Source organism: Schistocerca piceifrons, chromosome 4, assembly GCF_021461385.2.
Source record: "Schistocerca piceifrons isolate TAMUIC-IGC-003096 chromosome 4, iqSchPice1.1, whole genome shotgun sequence".
Taxonomy (NCBI): domain Eukaryota; kingdom Metazoa; phylum Arthropoda; class Insecta; order Orthoptera; family Acrididae; genus Schistocerca; species Schistocerca piceifrons.
This window is the reverse complement of record NC_060141.1, coordinates 369,066,651-369,092,071: the sequence shown is the minus strand read 5'-3', so window position 1 is coordinate 369,092,071 and position 25,421 is coordinate 369,066,651. Positions and strand designations below refer to the sequence as shown.

The 25,421-nt window shown below is 38.6% G+C and overlaps 1 protein-coding gene across 1 annotated transcript in view; it reads left to right on the top strand.

The window, feature by feature from the left end:
• Nucleotides 1-25,421, top strand: part of LOC124795847 (tyrosine-protein kinase Abl) — a 448,464-nt gene that overhangs the window by 380,862 nt on the left and 42,181 nt on the right. Inside the window, exons 12-13 of the mRNA XM_047259929.1 lie at nucleotides 7,439-7,571; nucleotides 10,412-10,533. Coding sequence (XP_047115885.1) covers nucleotides 7,439-7,571; nucleotides 10,412-10,533 — 255 coding nt within the window. The remainder of the gene's footprint in view (nucleotides 1-7,438; nucleotides 7,572-10,411; nucleotides 10,534-25,421) is intronic.

The following is a 25,421-nucleotide window of genomic DNA, read 5'->3' as shown; positions in this document are numbered from 1 at the left end:
ACCCAACTTGAACAGCACTCTTATGTAAGATTGCAGTTCACGGTGGAAGGAATGGGTCACAATGCCACGAGGAGCTTGTGGAAATGGTAGAAAATACTGTTCTACCGTACTGAAAGATTGCTTGGTGGATAGATGCATTCAGGGGTGGCAGAGCTGCAATGGCTGGTATGCACTGATCCGGGTGGCCTTTTAGTGTGCATACAGACTGTGCTCATACCCAGATTGTCTAATGCTTGGAGAACAATTGAAGATGAACGCTGCAGGAATTATGTGCATACTGGTACTGAGAAGACTTGGGGTATGTTTTTGTTGCATTCCCTGGGTGATCTCGTTATTCTGGAAGGCACAGTGGATCAACACAAGTATGCATCTATTCTTGAGGACCATGTCCACACCCGCATTGCAGTTTGTGTTTCCTCCGCACAATGGCATCTATCAGCAGGGCAGTGCAACGTGTCACACAACTCAGTGTACGTGCGTGGTTCGAAGGGCACCGGGATGAGTATACCATACTCTCCTGGCCATCAAATTTCCCAGATTGAAACCAAATCGAGAATCTATGGGACTGTCTCGAGTGGGTAGTTCGCGAGATTTATCTTCAACTGAGAAACTTAATGCAGCTGGTCACTGCACTGGAGTCGGCATGGCTCCACATCCCTGTTGGTACCTTCCAGAACTCTATTACCGAGCAAGGTAGCGCACTAGTCAGCATAGTAGACTCGTATTCTGGAGGATGACGATTCAAACCTGTGTCCAGCCATCCTGAATTAGATTTTTCCGTGGTTTCCCTAAATCGCTTCAGGCAAATGGCGGGATGGTTTCTTTGAAAGGGCATGGCTGTCTTCGTTTCCCATCCTTCCCTAATCCAACGGGACCAATGGCCTCACTGTTTTTTCGCCTCCCCGAAATCAACCAACCTATCAACCAATACCCTATTGACTCGTTCTCTGCACGTTTCGCAGGAGTCTGCACTGCAAAAGGAGGTTATTGAGGATGTTCATAGGTTGTGACATTAAAATGAGTGGACAGTGAAGAAGAAACTATCCTGACATTTGTCTGAAGTAATTTCGGGAAACCACGGAAAATGTTAATATGGGTGCCAGATTCAGGAGTACAGCCTCCATCCTCTCACATACAAGATAAGTGTATTAAGAACAGCGCAATCTCGTTCGATTTATAGCTATTGTACAATAGTGTATTTTTTACACATTCATGCAATTTAAAATGCTAGTGCTTAACACTGTTCATTTCTCAGCATCAGTCACTTCATATGCCAACAGCCTTGCCGCCGTGGCAACACCGGTTCCCGTCAGATCACTGAAGTTAAACGCTGTCGAAGAAAGTCTACATGATTTTATACATTTAGCTGCACATGCGTAAAGTTGCTGCAAAGTGGGCACCTCTTGCACTAAGTGGAGTGAAAAAGTGGACATGTTACAAAAACTAGTCATGTGCATCTGGTGCATTACGAGTAGAGGGAGACAATATGCTTGCGTGAATCATCGCCATAGATGAATTTTGGGCCAGAGCCTATTAGCCAGAACTGAAAAACCAGTCCGCATAATAGTGTCACGCAGGTTCACCATGCAGTCAGAAATTCTGACGCAATCCTTTTCCTGTCAAGTTAATGGTCATCATAGCCTATGACATGAGAGAAGTGATTTTGTGCCATTTGGTCCCATATGGACAAATTGTTAATGCACTGCACTACTGTCGCACTTGCCTGCAACACCACCTACGATGGGCTGCTTGGGAGAAATGTCCTGAACATATATGCAATGCGTTAATTCTGCAGGACAATGCAAGAACCCGTAAGGCAGCTTATTATGTGCAGAATCTGCTCATGCACTGGGGAAGTTCTGGAGCATCCCACTGAAACTGAAAGAACCATTGTGTGGAACGCACTTTCAAACACGTGACGACATTGATAAAGCAGTGACACGTGACATTCGACGATTTGCTGATGGTGAGACCATAAGTATTCGGCATCTTCCACAGCATTGGCAGGGGGGAGGGGGGGGGGGGTTACTAAAATGGTAAGAGGCGGCAAAGGCTTGAATAAAGGTTGCAGGTTCAAACAGATGTAGGATGTAGTTGTCATGCAGAGATGAAGAGACTTACATAGGACAGACTAGTATTGAGAGATGCATCAAACCAGTCTCCAGACTGAGGTCAACAAGAAGAAGACACTAATGAATGAAACAGAAAAAGCATTATTATCTGTAATTCAGAAATTGAAGGGCTCAGGCACTTAACAAAATCTGTAAGATGGGACGTCCAGTCCATGTTCTCAATTTAAACACCAAAGAATTTGAGAGCATTCTGTTTCTTTTATTGATTTACTCAGATGCATTATTTCTAAAGGTGAGGTCAGCTCTTGTGCAGAACGGAATTGCATGTGTTGTGTTTTGTCTAAGTTGAGTGGTAGTTCATTTACAGAGAAGCAATTATTAATTTTCAAGAAAATTTGCTTTGCATTTTCAAGTGGTGTAGATTCTCCATTGACTGTTTTATGATACTTGCATTGTCAGCAGAGAAAACCACTGTTCCTTTTTGGATATAATGATGTTGGTGGCAGATAACTTACACTGATCAGCCAGAACGTTACGACCACCTACCTGATAGCCAGTATGTTCACCTTTGGCATGGAGAACAGTGGAGACGCATCGTGGTATGGAAGCATTGAGGCCTTAGTAGGTCGCGGGAGGGAGTTGACACCACATCTGCACACAAGTCACCTAATTCCCGTAATTTCCGGTGTGGGGGCGATGAGCTCTGATGCCACGTTCAGTCACATCTCAGATGTGTTTGATCTGGCTCAGACCTGGCAAGATGTGGGACCAGCACATCAATTGGAACTCGCCATTGTCTTTCTCTAACCACTCCATCACATTCCTGGCCTTGTGACACGGCACATTATCTTACTGAAAAATGTCACTGCTATTGGGAAACATGATCGTCATGAAGAGGTCTAGGTGGTCTACAATCAGCGTACACTACCTATCACCATGTCTTGCACAAGCTGCTCTAGATCCATGGATGTCTACATGAGTGTTCCCCAGTGTGCAATGGAACTGCCGCCAGCTTGTCTCCATCCCACAATAGATGTGCGAAGGAGTTGTTCCCCTGGAAGATGATAGATTCGCGATCTCCCGTCGGCATGCTGGAGATGGTATTGGGATTCAACGGACCATGCAGTGCTCTGCCACTGTGCAGTCTGTCATGGTTGTCGATGTTGTGACATTAACATTAGCACATTCATGAGCCATCAACTGCGGAGGGCCAGTGTTAGGAGTGTTTGATACTTTGTTGCCAAAAAACAAAGAGTAACAGCAAGTTTTTGCTTCACATAATTGCTTTTCTAAGCTTTGTGTTGTTTTTGAAGCAACTGATCCTGTAATATTCATTAGAATTTCAAAACTGCACAGCATCATCTTAGTGAAATTAAAAAAAACTAGAAGTGTCTTCCAAATTCAGCTCGCAGGCATGTTATTTTCACCACTCTATAGTACTAGTAAACTTTCTGTTCTTTAAAGATTCAAACTTCCCTGTGTCAGACAGCTTCAGACATCTGATTACTTTACAAATGAGTTAATACAATACATGTTGTTGTTGTTGTCTTCAGTCCTGAGATTGGTTTGATGCAGCTCTGCATGCTACTCTATCCTGTGCAAACTTCTTCATCTCCCAGTACCTACTGCAACCTACATCCTTTTGAATCTGCTTAGTGTATTCATCTCTTGGTCTCCCTCTACGATTTTTACCCTCCACGCTGCCCACCAGTGCTAAATTGGTGATCCCTTGATGCCTCAGAACATGTCCTACCAATCGATCCCTTCTTCTAGTCAAGTTATGCCACAAACTTCTTTTCTCCCCAATCCTATTCAGTACCTCCTCATTAGTTATGTGATCTACCCATCTAATATTCAGCATTCTTCTGTAGCACCACATTTTGAAAGCTTTTATTCTCTTCTTGTCCAAACTATTTATTGTCCATGTTTCACTTCCATACATGGCTACACTCCATACAAATACTTTCAGAAATGACTTCCTGACACTTAAATCTATACTCGATGTTAACAAATTTCTCTTCTTGAGAAACGCTTTCCTTGCCATTGCCAGTCTACATTTTATATCCTCTCTACTTCGACCATCATCAGTTACTTTGCTCCCCAAATAGCGAAACTCCTTTACTACTTTAAGTGTCTCATTTCGTAATCTAATTCCCTCAGCATCACCCAACTTAATTCGATTACATTCCATTATCCTCATTTTGCTTTTGTTGATGTTCATCTTATATCCTCCTTTCAAGACACTATCCATTCCGTTCAACTGCTCTTCCAAGTCCTTTGCCGTCTCTGACAGAATTACAATGTCATCGGCAAACCTCAAAGTTTTTATTTCTTCTCCATGGATTTTAATACCTACTCCAAATTTTTCTTTTGTTTCCTTTACTGCTTGCTCAATATACAGATTGAATAACATCGGAGATAGGCTACAACCCTGTCTCACTCCCTTCCCAACCACTAGTCTACAAATGCTAGAAACGTAGGTTTGCCTTTCCTTAATTTAGCTTCTAAGATAAGTCGTAGGGTCAGTATTGCCTCACGTGTTCCAATATTTCTACGGAATCCAAACTGATCGTCCACGAGGTCAGCTTCTACTAGTTTTTCCATTCGTCTGTAAAGAATTCACGTTAGTATTTTGCAGCTATGGCTTATTAAACTGATTGTTCAATAATTTTCACATCTGTCAACACGTGCTTTCTTTGGGATTGGAATTATTATATTCTTCTTGAAGTCTGAGGGTTTTTCGTCTGTCTCCTAAATCTTTCTCACCAGATGGCAGAGTTTTGTCAGGACTGGTTCTCCCAAGGCCGTCAGGCCGTCAGTAGTTCTAATGGAATGTTGTCTACTCCCGGGGCCTTGTTTCGACTCAGGTCTTTCAGTGCTCTGTCAAACTCTTCACGCAGTATCGTAACTCCCATTTCGTCTTCATCTACATCCTCTTCCATTTCTATAATATTGTCCTGAAGTACATCGCCCTTGTAGAGACCCTCTATATACTCGTTCCACCTTTCTGCTTTCCCTTCTTTGCTTAGAACTGGGTTTCCATCTGAGCTCTTGATATTCATACAAGTGGTTCTCTTTTCTCCAAAGGTCTCTTTAATTTTCCTGTAGGCTGTATCCATCTTACCGCTAGTGAGATAAGCCTCTACATCCTTTGTCCTGTAGCCATCCCTGCTTAGCCATTTTGCACTTCCTGTCGATCTCATTTTTGAGACGTTTGTATTCCTTTTTGCCTGCTTCATTTACTGCATTTTTATATTTTCTCCTTTCATCAATTAAATTCAAAATTTCTTCTGTTACCCATGGAGTACTACTAGCCCTCATCTTTTTACCTACTTGATCCTCTGCTGCCTTCACTACTTCATCCTTCAAAGCTACCCATTCTTCTTCTACTGTATTTCTTTCCCCCATTCCTGCCATTTGTTCCCTTATGCTCTCCCTGAAACTCTGTACAACCTCTGGTTTAGTCAGTTTATCCAGGTCCCATCTCCTTAAATTCCTACCTTTTTGTAGTTTCTTCAGTTTTAATCGACAGTTCATAACCAATAGATTGTGGTCAGAGTCCACATCTGCACCTGGAAATGTCTTATAGTTTAAAACCTGGTTCATAAATCTCTGTCCTACCATTGTATAATCTATCTGAAACCTGTCAGTTTCTCCAGGCTTCTTCCATGTATACAGCCTTCTTTCGTGATTCTTGAACCAAGTGTTAGCTACGATTAAGTTGTGTTCTGTGCAAAATTCTACCAGGCGGCTTCCTCTTTCATTTCTTACCCCCAATCCATATTCACCTACTATATTTCCTTCTCTCCTCTTTCCTACTACCGAATTCCAGTCACCCATGACTATTAAATTTTCTTCTCCCTTCACTATCTGAATAATTTCTTTGATTTCATCATAAATTACTTCAATTTCTTCGTCATCTGCAGAGCTAGTTGGCATATAAACTTGTACTACTGTAGTAGGCATGGGGGAGGGGGGGTGGGGGTGGTATGGGGAGTACATTACATATTTGACATTAATGTGTAAGCAAGAATACTTTACAAGTTAGTTAATATGTTACGTATTTGATATTAATGTATAAGCAAGAACAAGTTCGGGAAAAGTTTGAAATCCCACTCTAAAGTTCACCGAAAATCACTAAGTGCTGCCAATAAGAAACAATGGATGAATATAGTTAGATAAATTGTGTCCTATTTTAATCCAAAGCAATTTTTCCTGCATCTAAATCTCTATGAAGTAATATCTTCTAAACCGTATATCACACATTGATATGCTGTTGTGCAGATACATTCAGTGGGATATGTGGATACTGTCTGCAGACAGTTTTGCGAATAGTGTCAGTACTAAAGAAGCACTAAATTAAAATGTCATGCCTGATGCTGAAGTTTTACAGCATGAACAGTGAAAATTTGGTAAGTAAAAACATTTTTCCCTTCATCATGTCAGGGAGAAAAAGTTTTCTAAAAATTTGAAATTATGTGTAATTTTTGTTTGAAGCTGCTAAGTGCTCTCATTCCACTGACCATCAGTAAATCTTATTCTTCGTCTACGTATTTCATAGAGTATTATCAGCACAGCACCACAGATCATTAATTCTTGCTCTTCACTTATTATAACACAGCTCTTGATGCAAATACATAACGTGAAACATTTGCTGCCATTTCAGCATAGCAGCTGATGTGAATACATATGCAGAAATTTTTGTCGCTAGTGCAGACAGGACTGCAAATGGTTCAAAACCATTTGCAGTCCTGTCTGCACTAGCGACAAACAGTGAACATTGTTGCCAACATGGTGCTGACTTTTGTGGAACAATTTCGCAGAAACATTGTTGTGAACAGAAACATATTTTTAAACTAAATGTAAATGCGGCTTAATGTGGACAGGTTGTCGTGTCCATCCAGTCATATGATGTGTGATTTTGGTGCTAGTGATCCCTATGTAGAAGGCCATGTGGTGAACCGATCTCAGCTGGTGAACAAAATGGGTAGGAGATCGCCCAAGGATGCAGAGAAATAGAAATTACACATTTACAAGCAGATGCAGGCCCTACAGGCTACTTATATATGCTATTAGCCAGTTGTAGCTCTTCCTTTTGTACTCTCATTGTTAATTACAGGAATTACGTATAGATTGCTCTGTTTTATATGGTGGTGTTTTGTAGCGCCACAGAAGGCAGCAGTTATTAGAAGAGACTGACTCACAGTTTGAAATATGTTGTTCTGTCTGTTCTAGGATGTAAAATCGCATCCACACTCCGTAATAAAAGTCATTTGTGTCCAAATGTATGAATCATTGCCAGTTGACATTAACTGCATGAGTGTTACTGTGTATAGTGTTTGACATCATCATTGTTCTAATTTCAGATGGAGCAGTAAGCAAGTTGAGCACATTTTCAAGTGGTCCTGTACATGCTAGCAGCAAAAGCAATCTTGTGCAGCTTAGGAGGCCGACCAATCGTAAAGGCAAACAGGCTCCTGCACCACCAAAACGTACCAGGTATCTATCCATACTGTTTAAAAAGTTTGGCTGTCACGCTGCCAGTAGCCATTTGTGAATATTAATTTTCATTTATCAGGATTAAATATAGATATTTGTTTTAACTCAAACTGTTAGAGTTGTAGAACAAAATTTTAAAATGATAATCAAACAAGGACAGTAAATCACCCTACTTTCTATGTAATATTACAGATAAATACAAAGAAAAATGATAGGGTATATAGCTGTGTCTCATTAGATCCTAGGTTCTGATGGGTCTCTCTTAAACTTACTTAGACAGTAATCCCATTTATCCAGATTTTTCACCTGGTTTACCATATTGAAGGTTCTCTGCCTTCAAAAGCTTGCACTTGTCAATTCTTATACTTCTTTGTCTGCTGTCACTCTATAGCTAAAGTTTTTATCTTCTTTTGATGGAAGTATAATAATTTTGAAGAGAAGATAGCAATTCCTCATATAAATCTTATTATAAAGTAACATAATTAGAATTAGAAGCAGGTGGCTCATCACCTTTACTTGTCGAAACATTTTAATTCTTTCTAAAACAATTTTTCAGTGGTAGACAATGAAATGATAAATGATACTGGTAATCTAGTATGTACCGGTAATGTAAATGGAAGTAACTAAGTTAACTGAATAAACACAAAATAGCGGTTGAATCATAAGCTTATAGAAGTAGAGTTCATTTATCAAGAGTGGTATGCACTGTGAGATGATTTAGAAAAACTTCTGGGAATATTTAAGGTCATTTATTTGTTAGAACTAAGTAGTAGTATGGCTGTGTAACTCCTGAGATGAATTAGAGTGGTGTGGACATAAAAATGCAGGTGTGTAATAAGTTTTAGGGGGAGAAAGAAGGGTGGGGAGAGGGAGGGGGGGGGGGAGGGAGTACACTTAACTGCATCACCAGTTTGCTGTCATATACAGTGTTTCTATTCAGGACTCTCTCTCAAAATTTTATATAAATGGATTAGAAAAGTTCTGGCAGAATGTAAATAATTTAGAAGTAAAGGAGACCATTCACAGAATATCAGAAGCATTGAGTCATTGGCAAGCACACACAAAAGAATAAGTACTTGGCCACAAAGGTGCCCACATCCATGCAGGCACAACCCCCCCCCCCCCCCCCCCCCCCCCCCCACACACACACACACACACACACACACACACACACACACACACACACACACCTGTGACTCTACACCCTACATTATTGCACTGGCTGGACACACGATGCCTAGGTTGCACTTCAGCTGGTGGGCTAGGGTGGGGTGGCAGTTGTGTCAGGGTGAGTGGGTATAGGGGGAGAGAGGCAGGGAGAAGGGTTGGGGATGGGTAGTTAGTAACTTGGAGGGAGGCAGCAAGTTGACTGGTTAGGATTGAGAAAGGAAAGGGTGGTAGATGCAAAGGCTAGGCGTGTTACGAACAGATAGTAGACCTGTTGAGGTATGGTGCACAATGAAGGTGAGATGGTGTGTGAATTGGGAGGAGTTGACCAGATAAAGAAAGGGGAAGATACTGGCTGAAGGAGTGGAGACTGTGGGTTAGTGGAGATTGAGGCCAGGAGGGTTGCAGGAGTGAAGGACATGTTGTGGGATAACTCCCATGTTCATAGCTCAGAAAAGTGGTGATGGAAGAAAGGATACAGATGGGCCACATTGTAAAGCAACCATTGAATTTGAGTGTGTTGTGCTCAGCTGCAGGTTGTACCATTGGGTAGTCAACTTTGTTCTTGGCCACGATTTGGCAGTGTTCATTCATTGAGATGGACACCTGGTTGGTTGTCATACGGACATAAAAATCTATACAGTGATTGCAACAGAGTTGGTATATGACATGGCTGGTTTTAGAGATGGCCCAGATCTGGTGCGATAGTAAAAGCCTGTTACAGGACTGAAGTAGGAATTGCTGGGTGGGTGGATTAGAGAGAGCATACATCTGGGTCTTCTACAGGGATATTACCGCTGTGGCAAGGGCTGGGAGTGGGAGTTGCACAGAGATGAACCAGGATGTGCATGAGCATGGAATAGTGTGTGTGTGCGTGCGTGCATATTTTTTTGCTCTAACTTGATAAAGAATTTGTTCTGAAAGCTAGCAAGTTTTCTTTCTCCTTTATGTGGCCCTGTCGACTCCTAAATTATGTATGTGAATGGAACACTAATGCTTTCACTTGTCATGTAACGCCTGGTGCGTGTCCCTTGCCACTCTTAATGAATACTACAGTGGCATAATGGCCAACACCATACAAGCAGTATTATAAAAAGTCAATGCTAAATGTTGAATTCATGGCAGACGGATACTCCAGTACTGCAATATTGTCTTGTGTGGCACTTTTTACACTGCCTACTTAAATTTCGTCTTCTTCGCGGTATCTCTCCCACATCTTTTTCTCTCTCTTACCTGGCTTATAGTTTCTGACAAAAGAACTTGTCAAAATTAACAGTCTACATCCTGTCAGAATATTTCTGTACTGGTCTTTTTTGATTGCGAAATATACCATTTTATCTATTTGTGTGTGCTGTAAAATGAAACTTTTGTTTGCAATTCATACAACTTTTAGTCTTGTATTGTTTTAAGAAATGGTATAGGGAAGACATGTAAAGAAAAATTTTTTTGTTTATGGATTTCCGTTATAAATTATGAATTCTGTTTTATCTTGCAATAGTCATTAATTGTTAAGCAACCAAACATAATAGACAAATATAATTGTTTTTAGTACTGAAGATCTATTTTAAAAACTTGTTCTAATATGTCATTGATAACATTATTATATAAGTATTTATTGATTATTAATGTATTAAGAGAGTTTATATTTACAGGCTTGCATTGACCCCTCGTAGTCTGCTCTCTTCTTGCAGTTCCTTCCGTGACAGCACCTATGTTGACCATGACCCATTGCAGCCTCCAGATCAGCAAGACGAGACAACCTCTGATTTAAATGGTATTGATAAGATATTTGAAGGTATCCATTCTGCAAACTTTCTGCCTGCCTGCAGTGGACGTGCTGCTTTGAGTGTGCCTGCATTTTTTATATCTTCTGCATTTTTATACTTGTAGCTGCATCTGAATGAAGTATATTGTTGCTCGGAGTGAAAATTGTTCAGACTTAATATTTTGAGCTGTCTGTTCGAAGCAACTTCAACTTAAATTGAATTAGACATATCGTATTTAGTTTGCTTACCTGCCAAATTATTTTAAAGTTATATCATTTTCATTTTTCATGTCATAGAGTACGTGTCTGTCATCATGAAGGTAGTTTTGATAAAGACAACAGACAGAAAGCTAATATGTTAAAGTATATAATATTAGGAACTGATAGTGGATTCAAACATAAATTTGAAAGTAAAGAAATCTTCAATAGGTGCACATCAGAAAGATACAAGACACTCCCCAGAAGGAGCAGGATTTATTGCGACAATTAGGAACACTAGGTGCATAGAGGTCTAAAATTAATCGACGGCAAACTCATATAGACTATAATTACCATATGTTTCTAGCATTTTTCTGGATGGGTAGAATATCCCGCCATCCTTTGAAGCTGCATATGAGATAGTATTATTTCTTCTTCCGATATTTCAGCTGATGTCCATACATCCTTCTTCAAGGCGAGCTGCTGACAGAATTTAAACTAGTTGACACAATACTGTGGAATAAATATGGATGCATAAGAGAGGTTACGGTTAGAAACAAGAGCATGAGGCGTAGCTAAAACTATGCATCTAAGAGTAAGACATATCAAATGCAGAGTCAGTGTCTCCATAGTACTTGCAAATTATGTGACTTATTATTAAAATGGATGGCACATATTGGAATGCCAGACAGCATAGGCTCGGAACAATAATTTCTCTGACAAGGAAAGTGCCTACCTCCAACACTCAGAACTGCATAAAATGTGCTTAGAATATAAATTACTCAACCCAAAAACAGTGGTATGAATCATTCGCACACAACATTGTCTTACCATGAGAGACATTTGGAAAGTATAGATTGGTACTCACCACACAGAGGAGACATTGAGTCACAGACATACACAATGAAAATGACTGCTAAAATATTGAAGCTTTCACTCCCGTCCGTCCATCCGTCCGTCCGTCCATCCTACTATCCTACTTTGGAAGGAGGACTTTGTCTGAAAGCTAAAAATTGTAGCAGTCTCTCTCATTGTGCCTGTCTGCAACTTGATACCTCATGTATGTGATGGGTAGCAATCTATCCTTTTCCATCGTGACATTCCATTGTTTGTTTCACAAGAGACATTGGAATGGTCACCCATTCAAGGTCTGAGAAAGGAACTTTGGTAACACGAAGAAACAAAATACAGACATAACGAAAAACACACGTGTTTCAATGTTGTGACTTACCACTATCTTCCCCTCTGCTTAAAATAATTATTCCATCTTAATAACAAACATTTTCTACTTACCTCTTGATGTTGGACAGCTATTCAATCTTGGAAGTGCAGGAGGGTTTTTTTATGGAAGTGGTATAAGCAATACGGAGCACCACAATACACATCTGAGTAAAACCACTCTTTCACATTTGATATCACTTTCGAATTCAAGCAGTCTGATATCAAATGTCACACTAATTAGTTTTTCAAATGATATTGGTATGTCAATGCCCTAACTCCGTTTTTCGCCATTCATATTGTATGATATGCTTGCACTTTCGTCAGGAAAGTTGATTGTATAGCACAGAGTGAAATCTGATCATGAAACTATTAGTTGTGTTTTTTGACATTTTAGTCTTTCAAAATCTGCAATAATCCTCACATACAGCTTACATTGCGTAAAGAAATACACATCAAGAGGTTGGTAATATTTTATTATCTTTGGTGTGTTGTTGATCCTATCATATGGATATTTTGCTTGTTTATGTTGTCAAAGTCCCTGTCGTAGACCTTCTATGTTTCTCATGGTAAGATGCATGGTTTTGCATGTGAATGACTCATAGCACATTTTCGTGCAGTTCGGAACATGTTTCATGATTTGTTGAACTTGAGTCCCTCTCTTGGTTCAGTAAGTGGCCTGCTAATTTTCATTGGTCATTGCATGGATTACAGGAAAGTCAGGATACTGGTCACAGCCTTATACTGTTGATATTCAGTGGTCAAGGAAGCTGTGGAATTAAAATTAGCTGACAACCTGCTCAACTGAGATAATGGTTTCCAGCTCAACAAATTAAGGAAACCACTCATTCCACATAGGTGTTCTGTGTCTTTTCTGTATGGCTTCCTAACACATGCCCTCCATTTTAACAATCAACCACATAAATTGTGAGCACTGTGGAGAAGTTGACCTTGCATTTCCTATATTGTACCCTTAGGTGCATAGTTTTATTCTTGTTGCTTACTCTGTTACCTATGATACATATGAATGGACTCCAAAATATTGTGTCAGGTGGTTTGTTTTCTGTTAGCGACTCACCTTGAGGGTGGATAAGGTTATCAGCTGAAACATCAGAAGAAGAAATAATACTATTCTGGGTTCCCAGACACATGCTCGAGAGATGATGGATAATTACCATAGTTGGTGTACTTGGATTGACAAGAGGATGTTTTTATCAGCTGCCAGATGAGACAAATCAGTGATAGTCATTCAAATATACCCAGAACCTGACATCACAGAAATACCTCAACCATACAGTACTAATAGAGGCAGAATTTAATTAACCTATTAATAATGGATGCATTCAGAAAAAGCTGCTGTGACCAACTAGTCCAACAGCCCATTTTCTAGAGAGATGGTTTAGACGTATCGTCTACAGAGAGATCTTATCTTTTTTATTATTATTAGAAAGTCAAGATCATCAACCACAATGCTATTATAGTGGCAGCACTCACTAGGGGAAGAAAGTTCATCAAGTAAGATAGGAAAACTTCTGTGTTTGAATGAACTGATAGACATTTAGTAACCGCCTACTCTATACGAGTTAACAACTCGCAGAACACACACACACACACACACACACACACACACACACACACACACACACACACAGATTTATTGGCTACATTGTGCCAGGTGAATATGCTGTCCTGGCACAGTTTATTTACTGTGCGCATGCAGGGGATAGCTTGAAAAAGGATTCATCCAAAAGCTACCAAAGATTTGATGTCATTTATGTGCCTGTCAATAACTCACCACCTTCTCTATTTGCTGAGTCATTATCCGTTCACCTAAATTATTAATGTTCTACCAGAACTTTCCATTACATAATTGCCACTTATTTGTTGTCAAAGCCTAAACACATTATTACTGATACTCTATGAAGTACAAATTTTAAAGAGTCAGCAATAGATAATATCTTCATACCTAATGCAGCTAATATTGGAAACATCCTGCAATTGCAAGTAAATTTCATGATGTCTGCCTGTTGTAAAGCTATTCTTAATTTGAATATAATGATGTCCCTGGAGGAAAAGATGTTCTGTTGAAAAATGGACTCAGGTACAGAAAAATTCACCTAGTAAATAGTAAATGCACATTAACTGGTAGATTCTGTTCCTCTAGTTTTCAGAAAAGCAGTAAATGTCATGCGACACTGCCGGCTGGTCACGACAGCTAGCAAATACAGGTGACCTGAGTTGTATGACTATGAGTGACTGGGATCATCCACTGTAAGAGATTTCACGTGACTGTCATTTTGTGACTTGGGTTTGTAGGCAGATGATGAAATCATTGCAGTGAGGCAGTTCAATTATTGTTGTGGATAGGTCTTACTGTTTGGGCACTCCATACCTGATGAGATGTCAGATGGAAATAGTTAAAAGAAAATGTAGGTGTGGGGTAAATCCAATATTAGTTAAAAGGAAAGCTATGGGAGAATTCCATCACTTCACAAGGATTTTGAGAGCAGTTCTGAGAAGTTCTGGGATTATTACCAGATGTGTGCAGAGATTTGCACAAATGCTAGTTTCAGAGTCAGTTATGTCACTGCATGTTCTTTTGGGGATATGAAGCATATCGCTGAAAACATACCTAATGAAACCATTTCCCACACAACTTGGACCATCAAAATAATATGTAGTAAACAACTTTCAAAGACAAGGCACATTATTGAGTGTGTCTTTGGTATTGCGACCAGCAAGTGTCAAGTGCCTCAAACGTGTACTGAGGTCAATCCTGATTTGACTGATACAGTTGTGAAATGTATGTGCTTTTTGTATTGTCATCAATAAAAAAGGTGAAAGATATGCTGCATCATTAGAACAACTATCACAAACTGAACATAGGGAAGCTAACATCAGAATTACTTTGCTAGGTGAAAACATAAATGCCACTACTGCTTATATGATCAGAGGCAAATTTGCAGCATATTTTTGTGAATGTGAACCAGATACGTCAGTATTTGCATGTGTGTTAAAGTATTTCATTAGTCAACTAATTACTCCAAAACTCTTCTGAACTATTAAGGTGACATATGTACACTAAAAAAAGTGACTATATACTTAAAATTGCTGACAGCCACTTCCTCTGCAATTTCATCCATAGTTTTCACTGAACATCACGAGAATGATACTGAATGTCTTTCATGTTCCACAGGTGTGATTTCTGCACAAAGTAGCCTAATTAATTTCTCACAATCTACATTAATGACATTTCTGGTTGTAAAAGAGTCTGTACTAACAATGAGATTCTAATCCTGCTGGAGGTGGATTTATCACTGTTTGCTTCTTATCACCCATAGTAATTTCAAATATCTACTTGTAATGGACATTATCCTGTAACATTGTTTGTAAAGTGATCTGTCACACAACTAGCCTAAGATAAGATACAAATAAGTGATAGGCTCAAAGACAATTTCTATATTGGATGGCAAATGTTCAGCAGATAGAAAAAAACATAGAGTATCTAACAAAGAAACCCAATACAACTGCTAATGCTCTCAATACACATAAACAGCTTATCAGGAATCACTATCAGTTTTATTATGGACCCTATTGTTTGCAAGAAAGTATCATAAGTGGATGGCGATCGGGAATGCAGGACGCCTTTGACAGAGAGAAAGAGAAATGAGGGGGTAGCATCTGATGAAAAAATTGGTGGTAAAGCTTAGGAGCCTATCACATAGTGTGAATATTTTGGGGAATTGTTAAGGCCATTTAGAAAGTGGATGAACATGGATGGGATGAAGAGTAGGGGAGGCAAATGTGAGATGTAGATTTACTGGAGTATCCCTGGAAATTCCAGTGAATCTGTAAATGAAACCACATGCAAGATTTTGCTATGACCATCTGTATATAGAACTGCTCCTGCATTGAGAATCTTTGTAAAGTAAGAATGTCAGCAGACAGCTCTGGAATTAAGATTTGCTGCCAAGATTGTAGCAAGTAAGAACTGCATATTCAAAAGCGTAACAGAGATGCTTGGGGAACTTTGGAAGAATACAAAATCGTTCTTTTGAAACCATGTTGGGCAAATTCTGAGAACCCGTTTTTGTGGAAGACTGGGCAACAGCTACAATGCTTCCATCATATATCTTGCGTAAGAATCACAAGAATAAAATAAGGAAGATTGGATGTGTACTGAGGTGGCTAGATTAGCTTTTTCATCATCATAGTCATGAAAGAAATAGGCATGAAAAACTTAACTTCTGAATAACATATTGACAGTAGTTTTCCTTACAATGTATGTATGAGAACAGGCACATGAGAGCAACTTAGAGAGAAAATTATTAAGTAAAAATATTCAACACTGTGAAAAGAAATTCTGGAGATGGAACCGAACTGGATGAAACAGTTGGAAAATTTCTTGACAGAAGTAAATGTAAAAGGATATAAAATGTCAAATAATATTACGGACTGGCATATGAATTTGTTATGTAAAGATTTAGGTATAGGAAAGGATTGTTAACACTGGGAATCGGAAGCTATAGGTTCTGTTCATATTTGCAACCACAGAATAAATTGAATTTGAAAATTTTCAACTATGCTCATCATCTAAATATATGTGATGATCGGTTTTGCTCCTAGCACATAGTGTAGGAAGAAAACTTTTTTATTATTAATAGAAACTTCTTGCACGACTTCTCTTCCACTCTCACTATCCCCATGGGGTTTAAAATAAGCTTTAACATGGACATAGGGGTTCTTTAGTGTACTAATATTGTTTGAATTAATGTTTTGTTTTACAAAGTCTGTTAGTACAGATTTGTTTTGAACTAAGTCAAAGGCTTTCTTAAAGTCTGTTTATCACAAACAAATAGGTAGGTAGGGAGGGAGAGAGAGAGAGAGAGAGAGAGAGAGAGAGAGAGAGAGATAATGAAATGGCGTTATGTGAATCCATGGCTTTGCGGCAGTAAGTATTGATAAAATTCTCTTGAGCTCGGAAGCCGCATTGTTTGATTTAAAATCCAAATGGCACTGTTGCTTGGGAGAGCCTAATAGTAAAGCCTAATAGTATAAGAGTTCCCTCTCTGGGTGCAGTGGGTTCTTTCCTCATCATATGTGAAAGTTGTGGCCAAAATGTATATGTTCATTGTAGGTGATAATAATGGATGTGTGTACAATATGATGCCATATTTATGTTGTATTATGATGAAAGTAGAAAGAGGGAATGAAACATGGCTCAGGAATAAAGCTTATTCCTCTAGAATAGGATGCCATATTTGTGTTGTATTATGATGAAAGTAGAAAGAGGGAATGAAACGTGGCGCAGGCATAAAGCTTACTCCTCTAGAATAGCACAAAGAGGACCACCAAGCTTAATGTCCATATCTGGCAAACAGATAACAATCAGATATCAAGTAATCTCACTCCATGAGACACTGTAGAGATTCTTAGAGTCCTGGGCATTGGCACAAGGTCTGGTGATCAAGAACTTCATAACACCATCTCTCTTCCCCTAGCTGGCCACTTACTAGTGCGTAAAATTTCCTTCTTCATCATGATTCAAACTGGTTGCCACCGAGGCAAGTACTAGGAGTGTGCATTAGCGATCTCAGCTATGAAGGTGGTTAGACAAAGTGGTAATTCATTCTAATTGCTCTTTTGAATAATTATTTTCACAATTTGCAAATGATCTATTAAGTTGCACCAGCAACTGAAACCAGCTTCTTCTGTTGCTAAATAAATGTCTAACGTTTTTTTCTATGCTTGCTAATAATTTTAGTGAATATCTAGCTCATTAAAGAAAGTATGATAATAAGTTAATAGTTTTTTTCCATGTCTTTTCCCAATTTGTGAAAAATAACAGTTGCACTACCATAAGCATTCCAATTTTAAAAAATTGTTATCTTTCAGACACATTTTCCAGATAATTTTGCAAGGTTCTACAGTTATATTTTCTTCAAACTTTTATTTTCTGTATGGAGACACTATTATCTTCTGGGATCTTTGCTTTCTTTACATCTTGAATGACTTTACAAGCTTCACCTGATATTACTGCAAAAAGTCATTATTTCCACTGCTGAGTATCTTATGCTTCTGATTTATGTTTTGAACTGTACAGTAATTTTAAGAAATCTTGAAAATCTAGTCCAACTCTCTCTTTGTAATCAGTTCAGCCTATTTTCTTGAATGATAAAATGTGATCTCCAACCAGCATAGATTTCTGTTATGTTTCTTTATACAGTTTTTATACAGCATTTTTTTACATAAAAATGCTTGTATTCATATACTCTTGCACAAATTACTAAATAGGTTTTAATCATTCAGAGTATCTTGTCATTTTTATTCTCTTTAATAACTACTTTGAAATTCTCACCTTTTCCTTAATAATTGTCTTGTTTCATGTCAGATTTACTTTTCTCTTGCCTCCTTTATAACTGTTACACGTCTTTCTCTTTTGCTTGTGGTTAAATAATTGTCCATTGGGCATATATTGCTGTAACTTACTTACTTACTTTTTTTTTTTTTTTTTTTGCTAGTCTTGTTGCTTTATTTAAGCTCCCAGTTGTTAAATATCTTGTGGTAATCTATATTTTTGATGATCCCAAGTATTTTAGCTTTGTGTACTTTGGATCTTACTAGTCCGTGATCTGTTGACATTCTTATGTGATTTAAGATTGTCACATCTTGTATGATTTCATTATTGTTTGATCAAATGTAATCAGTTTCATATTTTTGTTCCATTTGGTCTGTGCCAGATCAATTTGGTATTTTTTTTTTCTGAAAGAATGTGTTACGGACAAACCACATGCCTTTTCCAACTGTTTCACTACTTTGTGACTTGTGTCATTTCTGGTATCATATTCAAAGTTTCACACTGAAGAACAATAGTTTAGCTCTCGTTCTACTTTCACATTAAAAGCAATGTTATCATGTTGTAGTATAATGAACTGTCCTTAATAAAGTTTCATCACTCTACATAGAGATCTAATACATTTTCATCACAAGACGAGTACATTGGTGTATATACCTGAATAATTTTTGCGGAGTATATTTTATTTATTAAAACAAGTTCTGCTATTTTTCTTGAGATGCATTTAGTTTCAGTACTGTTATTTTCAATTGTTTTGTGTGCAATAAAACCTTTAACAGAATGTTCTCCCTGTTCTGTTTTTCTGTAGTAAAATGTTTATTCTGGAGTTAAATCCAATTGGTCTTCATTTTTCTCATTACAATTCTGATAACTGTACTATATCCCATTTAACTCCCCTCACAACTCACCTAACCTGCCTTCAGATTCCAGTGTCCTCCAGTTTATTGTTGCTAAATAAAAAATAGTAAAAGCTGTTGGGTATCTAAGGCCCTCGTAGTTGTCTATTTAGTCAAACATTGTGTAATAAGTTATAGGCACAGAAATTAGTGGATGTGCCTCATGACCTGAATCTACTGCTCCCAACATTCTTTCGCTCAATCCAGAATACTCATATTCCAATAACTCACACATGGAAGTAGAGCCTGTGACAAACCTGGCCATAGTATTCTAGGGAGCCAGAGCATGAAGAGTTTTCTAAGACCCTTAACATTACTAAACCTTGCTAGAACTGTACATAAGCAGTCTCATCTGAAATTTGAGTGCTTCTGGAAGCCTGGGATCAATACATCCTGTTTGTGCTAGCAAGGATCTCAGGCCTCCAGTCATGTAGCAGTTACTACATTTTTGTATCAGATCATAATCCATTTGGACCACAGGGTAACGTATTCCTATTACGCCTTGCTGTGTGCAGTTCATGGGGTTAGAAGCCAATACTTGTGTTCTGTGCTTCTACGCAAGCAGGACAGAAGCATGATAATCCCTTCTAGCGTTGTGAGAGTAGTGCTCAAATCCCACAATGGACTAGGATTAACCTCTTCTCTCTTTTCAAAATAGGAAATGAAAACAAGAAGTAGTGCAGAGCCCAAAGCAAAGCGTACACAAAGCGTTCACTGACAGTTACAGTGCATCTGTTTGCTGAGGTTGATAGTGTTGTAAATGTGGTACTTCAGGCCCATTAGCTACTGGAATCTTATGCAACTGTAGCTCAAAACATCCCCTCCTAAAACTGACATAATAAAGTGCCCAGGTTTCATCAGCTGCATAGTTTGAAAGTCTCCTTAAGAAGTTATTAAGGGCTCTCCCCCCCCCATATCTTAGAGTCACTGTTTACAGCCACCATTATCAATAAATAATAAATTTCATTTTTCAGTTAATGACTTGATTCCTTAGCAGGTTCTCATGTAATTCTTGATATATATGTTACCTTCCTGCTATCCTAATTAGAAGCTGAGGGCTCTTCTCTAACATACTCATATTACTCATTCCATGTACACTGTCTTCGATCTGTTCACTGTTGTGCACAATATTCTAAATACAGGGTGTATACGACCCGGGACAACCGGGAGATCCGGGAAAAACCCGGGAATTTTTTCATCCGGGAGAAAACTGGGAAAAACCTGGGATATTTTTAGAATTCCAGGAATTTTTCATTGTTTTATTTTTCAATTAAATTTTTGTAGTGTTGACTGGTCAGAACCGATACTGTAACAAAGGATATTACTGTATCCCCCTACTGCAGAATCATACTTCAACAATAAACCATAAACGAGAGAAAAAAATGAAAATAACTTAAATTGCAAAGGAAATACGCCATATACAACGACGACACACAGTGCTCATGCAAGCGTCTGCCAATTGAAAATGTTTCAAAGGCTTTAGGAAGACTATGCAATGCTTCATAACAACAAATTGCCTCCAATGAGCGTGAAGTCGCAACTGTTTACATTTGATTTGTTTAGCAGTTACGCGCGGGCTCATGCGCATGCGCAGTTGAGCCGCGTTTGAGTAGTAGAATCTCCCGCTTCTGGCAACAGGAATGTGGCTGTTGGCTGTGCAAGCAGTCGCAGCAAGCAGCTAGATGCTACCGGGAAAAGGGGGCGCCAAATTCATATTCTTGAGGAGAAAAACTTGTTTCACAAAGCATCTAGCATCCAAAGCACGTTTGCCTATCGATTATTCATATGATTTTGAAACGCTTCCCTGTTGGTTTTTGACCATTTTTGAACACATTTTAAGTTGATTTCTGAATGAATCATAAGTTGACTTTTGAATGAATGAATGCATGCATAGTGTAAGTGATCTCTCTGTCAGGAGAATCCTCGTCGCATCAAGAAATAAACTTTCCACAGACAAAATGGGGCGGGGCTATACAAGCTGAGGGAGTAAAGCCGAATGGATGAATACCAATCGCTGTCTGATTATGTGGCTGATTGGGTTTGCGAATGATCAGCATTGTTATAATTACTAGCGAAATCCATAGGTTCAGACTACCAGAGTGGAAATAAATGACAATCCAATAAGTACCAATATCAAATGACTATTAGGAATAACAGGTAACAAAGATTATGTATTATCTTCTTGGTGTATCCAGGAAAACGAAATTTTGCCAGAAAATTTTTGGCCAGATTGCTACACTAGTAAGGACCAGTAATACAGTCCCCGGCTAGCAGCCGCGTAAGTTCTATTCTGGAAGTAACGCGGAAAGTGTGTTGTTCGAACACGTAATAACACCTAACCAAAAAATTATCGCGGGATAACTAAACCTGTGGTTCTGGCAGGGTTAGTGAAGTTAAACAGCGAACAAATTTTGACAGTGGCAGCAATAGCTACAGAATTGATTATAGCAAGATTGTTTGTTAGAACGAGGAAGGAGAAGAGACGGGGACATCACACAAGTTATGGAAGAATAAGACGATTCCAAATTTATATAAAAATTTCGTAATACTACTTTTCAATCTCGTGCTTGAGAAGCTGGTGTGTGTGAATGAAATGTGAAACTATTTCCTAACACAAAGCTTTTTGCTTGTCGTAGGCCTAATAGTCATTTGATATTGGTACTTATTGGATTGTATTCTGTCGTGTTATAAAAATGGCCATTTGTGCCAAAACAATCTCGTTTATTTGGTGTGTGTGACAAAATTGCTGCCATATTAGAAAGGCCTTTTTTGTTTTATTTAGCAGACAGTGACAAAATAGACGTAATCAGATCGAGAAACCACACAAGTCTTGGGTATTATTTGTATTAACAGCTTTTTCAGTATTAGATAACGACATTTCGATTTTTCATGTAGCAAAACGTTTGAAGAAGTTTGATGAGGTAATAGATTCTTTCGCAGAAAGGAAAGCACGCCATGTAAAGCTGTAGCAAGATTAGAGAGAAAAAACTACTAGGAGCTAAGGTTTGAAGAAATGTGTAATTTCTTGCTTATTTCTTGTCAGTATTGGTTTTATATATCCAATATTTAATTTTATGTCACAGAAAACAGCAAGTTATTAACTAATAGAAAATAAGAGAGTCCAGATTTTCTGAAAAGTTCTTGTTCTATCGATTACAAATAATCCCATCTGCTGTTAATTGTGAGATTTTTTTAAAGAGGAGCAGGCTGTCAAATGGGCCGACTGGGAGCAGGAGAGGCACCACAGGACATCACAATTTCCACTCTCCTGATTATGGTTTGGATGTGCAGTAGAAAACTGCTTTATGAAGAGGCGTGGCAGTGCACTATGGCATACATACGTTTTATGTTTCAGACTTTTCAGAAAGATGTGCACTACAAGATGAACATATTTTGAAAATTCGATTTTTTTTTTAGTATTGACCCGGTTCGCAAATGTTGTAGGTCCAGGGCTGATGCGCAGAGCAGTCTGAGCTATAGTGGGTAGTCTCCACATGACCCGTGTTTACATTTAGTGATTTTGCTGTTTCCCCTTCGTTTACTCTCATATCAAATGAAAACAAAATTGATATCTGTGGCCGAAAGCTATCAAGTGAATTAAAACACATTCACATAATTACGGAAGGCTGAAATATGTCATTAGTTTCAGATTATATTTTATTTTCAACTTTCTGACAGTCAAGCATTAATCGCCTTGCGGAACAATGAAGTTATTTTTGTCTGTTTGCTAAAGAAATTTGACTTTTGTTAACCTTTTCCACACAGGCAGTCAATGTATTTGAAACGAAATGTTTAATTCCACAGTACTGGCTAGTTTCAACTGTTTGCTGCATTTCAAGAGAAAGTTTTCATTTTCAAGCACGTGTGGCATTATGCCATAATAAAGACCCAAACATGATATAATACAGTACTGATGCTCCAAGAAAATTTACATCCCGAAAACCACACTGAAAAGCTTAATATCAGGTCTTGGTCTACTTCATTGGGAATCTGGGCATACAAATTTGCCCTTTAAGTATGCACTCCAGATGTGCACATTTTAATATGGTTCACGAAATTTCGATGCTCTTGCAGTATCCTCTGATGTCTTGTTTCTTTTATGACACAATGTATGATCTTTCAATGTTTTACACGTACATACGTGCGGGCTTCCTACGCCATGATAGCTACCCAAGCGCAGTGTCACCTGTTATCTGCGCTCTCTGGCAACTGCTGAAACGAATCTATTTCTAGCAGGTCGCGGGAAAATATTGCGAATAGTGATTTGAAAAGCGTTACTTTCAAAGTAAATATCCTTTTTCGTAAGTTGAACTATGTGCTAAAATGTATCATGAATTTATTAAACCACAGAGCATTTGACACTCATTTAAAAATCAACTCTTTGATGATGAGCCATTTGTAAGAATTTCGAACCCTGAAGATCAGACATTTATGCCATTGATAAAAATTTTACTGGCACATTTGTGTGATGTATCTTAAAGTGTAACACGTGCAAAAAAGATCAACAGTATATGCAAAAGCTTAGCTTCTCTTGCAGCTTGAGACCAATATTATATTTGAAAGCTTTGCTTTTCTTGTAGCAACACTATGTATATTAATTTAAACAATTAACTTTCCTTGTTTGTGTGTTCGTGCTACTTAACAGTGATGTTGCTGTGGGCTGGCTACATCACGTGACCTAAGCTCTGAATATCCGCTGTCATCAGCTGGCGAGATCCCATGACATGAGCTACAAACGGCTTACAAAAGTACATCGAAATCTTGATTTCAATGATTCGGAAAGTAACATGCGGTGTTTGGTGGAATTCCAATTTATACCTTCATGTTGTTGTTGTGGTCTTCGGTCCTGAGACTGGTTTGATGCAGCTCTCCATGCTACTCTATCCTGTGCCAGCTTCTTCATCTCCCAGTACCTACTGCAACCTACATCCTTCTGAATCTGCTTGGTGTATTCATCTCTTGGTCTCTCTCTATGATTTTTACCCTCCACGCTGCCCTCCAATACTAAATTGGTGATCCCTTGATGCCTCAGAACATGTCCTACCAACCAATCCCTTCTTCTAGTCAAGTTGTGCCACAAACTTCTCTTCTCCCCAATCCTATTCAATACCTCCTCATTAGTTACGTGATCTACCCACCTTATCTTCAGCATTCTTCTGTAGCACCACATTTCAAAATCTTCTATTCTCTTCTTGTCCAAACTGGTTATCATCCATGTTTCACTTCCATACATGGCTACACTCCATACAAATACTTTCAGAAACGACTTCCTGACACTTAAATCTATACTCGATGTTAACAAATTTCCTTCTTCAGAAACGCTTTCCTTGCCATTGCCAGTCTACATTCTATATCCTCTCTACTTCAACCATCATCAGTTATTTTGCTCCCCAAATAGCAAAACTCCTTTACCACTTTAAGTGTCTCATTTCCTAATCTAATTCCCTCAGCATCACCCAACATAATTTGACTACATTCCATTATCCTCGTTTTGCTTTTGTTGATGTTCATCTTATATCCTCCCTTCAAGACACTATCCATTCTGTTCAACTGCTCTTCCAAGTCCTTTGCTGTCTCTGACAGAATTACAATGTCATCGGCGAACCTCAAAGTTTTTATTTCTTCTCCATGGATTACCTACTCCTAATTTTTCTTTTGTTTCCTTCACTGCTTGCTCAATATACAGATTGAATAACATCGGGGAGAGGCTACAACCCTGTCTCACTCTCTTCCCAACCACTGCTTCCCTTTCATGCCCCTCAACTCTTATAACTGCCATTCGGTTTCTATACAAATTGTAAATAGCCTTTCGCTCCCTATATTTTACCCCTGCCACCTTCAGAATTTGAAAGAGAGTATTCCAGTCAACATTGTCAAAAGCTTTCTCTAAGTCTACAAATGCTAGAAACGTAGGTTTGCTTTCCTTAATCTAGCTTCTAAGATGAGCTGTAGGATTAGTATTGCCTCATGTGTTCCAATATTTCTACGGAATCCAAACTGCTCTTCCCCAAGGTTGGCTTCTACTAGTTTTTCTATTCGTCTGTAAAGAATTCATGTTAGTATTTTGCAGCTGTGACTTATTAAACTGATAGTTCGGCAATTTTCACATCTGTCAACACCTACACTTTCTTTGGGATTGGAATTATTATATTCTTCTTGAAGTCTGATGGTATTTCGCCTGTCTCATACATCTTGCTCACCAGATGGTAGAGTTTTGTCATGACTGGCTCTCCCAAGGCCATCAGTAATTC